Genomic DNA, 4,079 nt, shown 5'->3' on the forward strand with positions numbered 1-4,079 from the left:
TTGTGGTGGGCGCCTGTGGTCCCAGCTACTTGGGAGGCTGAGGCAGGAGACTCGCTTAAGCCCAGGAGTTGGAGGTTGCTGTGAGCTGTGATGCCACAGCACTCTACCCAGGGGGAAAGCTCGAGGCTCTGTCTAAAAAAAAAAAAGAAGCATGGCCCTGTGTTAACAGCCATGTCAGCCATGTTGATGTACTTAAATGCTGGGGGGCCCTGGTCTGGGTGTGCCATGTGCAGACTGTATGTGAATCTGTTTGTTTCCTGGATAATACCTCTTGTCTCTTAGCATATGCTGGCCATTGGCAGTCTAGACCATGCCCACATTGTACGGCTGCTGGGACTATGCCCAGGATCATCTCTGCAGCTTGTCACTCAATACTTGCCTCTGGGTTCCCTCCTGGATCATGTAAGACAACACCGGGGAGCACTAGGGCCACAGCTGCTGCTCAACTGGGGAGTGCAAATTGCAAAGGTGAGAGGAGCCTGGAGGAGCTCTATGATATGAACTGCCCTGTTGGGCTGGGCACAGTGGCTCACACCTCTAATCTTAGCACTCTGGGAGGCCAAGGCAGGTGGATTGCCTGAGCTCACAGGTTTGAGACCAGCCTGAGGAAGAGCAAGATGTCATCTCTAAAAAAATAGCTGGGCATTGTGGCAGGTGCCTGTGGTGCCAGCTACTTGGGAGGCTGAGGCAAGAGAATTGCTTAAGCCCAAGAGTCTGAGGTTGCTGTGAGCTGTGACACCATGGCACTCTACCAAGGGTAACATACTAACACTATCTCAAAAAACAAAAACAAAAAAAAACTGCTGGGCTAGGGCAGAAAGGCTGAAGTTCTGAGACATATCTTCAGGTTTGGGGAGAATTCTAGATCTCAGTGACTGACTGATTTCCCCCAACCCTGAGAATACTTTCTTCCCTTTAGGGGATGTACTACCTTGAGGAGCACGGTATGGTACATAGGAACCTGGCTGCCCGAAATGTGCTACTAAAGTCACCTAGTCAGGTTCAGGTAGCAGATTTTGGTGTGGCTGATCTGCTGCCGCCGGATGATAAACAGCTACTACATAGTGAGGCCAAGGTAAGGTGACAGAAAGGGCTGGGGAAGGAGGTAAGAGTGGAGTGAAGCATGGGGTTGGGGAGGAGGCAGTGGTTTCCTTCAGAGGCAGGCAGATCCTTCATGCCTCATGGTAAGTTCATGAAGAGAAAGCTAGAGATGTCAGAAATTTAAGTTCAGAGAGAAACAAAGAAAAGAATGATAAGAGAATTTGGGGGTTGGAAATGCTAAGAAAGTGTGTAGAAATCAACTGGTGACACCTTTATCTTTAATCTTCAGACTCCAATTAAGTGGATGGCCCTTGAGAGTATTCACTTTGGGAAATACACACACCAGAGTGACGTCTGGAGCTATGGTCAGTGTATCTCAGTGCCCTCCATACCATCAGTGGTCCAATTTCACAGTTGCCTTTGAGACCCCTTTTCTAAGCACTTCAGATCCTTGTGTCAAATCACATTCTCCTGGGCACAGTGGCTCATGCCTGCAATCTCAGCGCTCCGAGACGCCAAGGCAGGAGGATCATTTGATGCCAAGAGTTTAAGACCAACCTGAACATAGCAAGATCCCCATCTATGCAAAAATTCTTTTTTTTTTTTTTTTAACGAATTGGTTTATTCAAGGCAACATTTTTTTTTTTTGGCCGGAGCTGGGCTTGAACCCACCACCTCCAGCATATGGGGCTGGCACCCTACCCTTTTGAGCCACAGGAGCTGCCCCCAAAACTCTTTTTAATTATTTAAAAATTAGCCTGGTGCAGTGGCTTATGCCTACAGTCACGAGGCAGAAGGATCACTTGAGCCCAGGAGTTCAAGATTACAGTGAGCTATGATTATGCTACTGCACTCCAGCCTGAGTGACAGAACAAGACCCTGTCTCTTTAAAAAAAAATTCAGGTTATGCCTTCCTTTCACTTCATAACCACATCTACCATTTTACCACCTACTAGTTCATTTCTTCCTGTCATCAGGTGTGACAGTTTGGGAGTTGATGACCTTCGGAGCTGAGCCCTATGCAGGGCTACGATTGGCTGAAGTGCCAGATCTGCTAGAGAAAGGGGAACGGTTGGCACAGCCCCAGATCTGCACCATTGATGTCTACATGGTGATGGTCAAGTGTGAGTTATCTGCTGATCCCAGCCATTTTCTACCTGACTTACCTCTCTACTTATGGCTCTATTCCCTCTTATGTCTCTACCTCTTAACATTTCACCCCTAGGCTGGATGATTGATGAGAACATTCGACCAACCTTTAAAGAATTAGCCAATGAATTCACCAGGATGGCCCGAGACCCACCCCGGTATCTGGTCATAAAGGTAAGTAGGAACTAAGAGGTATCAAAGAAATTTAGAGAAAAGGGGACTTGGCTGGAACCAGGATCTACCCTAACAATCACCTGTTCCTATAGAGAGAGAGTGGGCCTGGAATAGCACCTGGGGCAGAGCCTCCTGCTCTTACAGACAAGGAACTAGAAGAAGTAGAGCTGGAGCCAGAACTAGACCTAGACCTAGACTTGGAAGCAGAGGAGGACAATCTGGCAACCACACTGGGCTCTGCCCTCAGCCTACCCATTGGAACACTTAATCGACCACGTGGGGTAAGACACCTCCTAAATAATTACCCAATTCTCTACACTCTGAGCCCTCATGAACCCTACAGACAGATTAACCACTCCTGGCCCCCTATGGTAAGAGTATATTCTCCCTTCTAAAACCTTTAATCTTAAAACTTAATCTTAAACCTTTTCATTACTTTTTTTATCCTAGAGCCAGAGCCTTTTAAATCCATCATCTGGATACATGCCCATGAACCAGGGCAATCTTGGGGAAGCTTCCCAGGTAAGGTCTGTTGATGAGAGGCTAGAGCTTTGTGGGAGGCATTAGAAACCTTTGAAGTTTAGGCTGGGCAAGGTGGCTCATGCCTGGAATCTAAGCCATCTGGAAGGCTGAGGTGGGTAGATTGCTTGAGCCCAAGAGTTCAAGATCAGCCTGAGCAAAAGCAAGACCCTGTCTCTACTAAAAAAATAGAAAAATTAGCCAGGTGTGGTGGCATATTCCTGTAGTCCCAGCTCCTTAGGAGGATAAGGCAAGAGGATCACATAAGCCCAAGAGTTTCAGGTTACTGTGAGCCATCATGACACCACAGAACTCTACCCAGGGCAACTGAGTGAGACTCTGAGGTTGAATCATTGTCCTACAAAAAAGAAGGCATTGAACTATTCAATCTCCTTCTTCCCTTGTCTCTATGTAAATCTTCTTCTGTTATTTTCTGTTTGTTTCCCTCTTTAGGATTCTGCAGTTTGTGGAGGTAGTGAAAGGTGTCCCCGTCCAGTCTCTCTGTATCCAATACCACGCACACGCCTGGCATCAGAGTCATCAGAAGGCCATGTGACAGGCTCTGAAGCTGAGCTCCAGGAGAAGGTGTCAATGTGTAGGAGCCGGAGCCGGAGCCGGAGCCGGAGCCCACGTCCCCGCGGAGACAGTGCCTACCATTCTCAGCGCCATAGTCTACTTACTCCTGTCACCCCACTCTCCCCACCAGGCTTAGAGGAAGAGGATGTCAACGGTTATGTAATGCCAGATACACACCTTAAAGGTGCCTAATCTTCCTAGGGCTTTCCTCAATTCCTTTAATCCTTTCTCTTTTTATTTATTTATTTATTTATTTATTTATTTTGAGACTGAGTCTCATTTTGTCGCCCTCAGTAGAGTGCTTTGGCGTCCCAGTTCACAGCAACCTCAAACTCTTGGGCTTCAGCAATTCTCTTGCCTCAGCCTCCCAAGTACCTGGGACTACAGGAGCCCAGCACAATGCCTGACTATTTTTTTGTTGTAGTTGTCATTGTTCTTTAGCCGGCCTGGGCTGGATTAGCTGGTATATGTGGCTAGTGCCCTAGCTGCTGAGCTACAGGTACCAAGCCTAATCCTTTCTCATTTTTTTTTTTTTTTTGAGACAGAGCCTCAAGCTGCCCCCCTGGGTAGAGTGCCGTGGCATTACAGCTCACAGCAACCTCTAACTCCTGGGCTCAAGC

The 4,079-nt window shown here is 47.6% G+C and overlaps 1 protein-coding gene across 1 annotated transcript in view; it reads left to right on the top strand.

Annotated features, from left to right (window-relative positions):
* ERBB3 (erb-b2 receptor tyrosine kinase 3) overlaps positions 1-4,079 on the top strand; it is a 23,691-nt gene that overhangs the window by 16,736 nt on the left and 2,876 nt on the right. The window contains exons 20-27 of the mRNA XM_012805540.2: positions 283-468; positions 920-1,075; positions 1,331-1,406; positions 2,019-2,165; positions 2,267-2,364; positions 2,457-2,645; positions 2,815-2,886; positions 3,337-3,643. Of these exons, the coding sequence (XP_012660994.1) occupies positions 283-468; positions 920-1,075; positions 1,331-1,406; positions 2,019-2,165; positions 2,267-2,364; positions 2,457-2,645; positions 2,815-2,886; positions 3,337-3,643 (1,231 nt within the window). The remainder of the gene's footprint in view (positions 1-282; positions 469-919; positions 1,076-1,330; positions 1,407-2,018; positions 2,166-2,266; positions 2,365-2,456; positions 2,646-2,814; positions 2,887-3,336; positions 3,644-4,079) is intronic.

The sequence above is a fragment of the Otolemur garnettii genome, unplaced genomic scaffold (genome assembly GCF_000181295.1).
Source record: "Otolemur garnettii isolate 467f Iridium unplaced genomic scaffold, OtoGar3 scaffold00043, whole genome shotgun sequence".
In the NCBI taxonomy this organism is placed as follows: domain Eukaryota; kingdom Metazoa; phylum Chordata; class Mammalia; order Primates; family Galagidae; genus Otolemur; species Otolemur garnettii.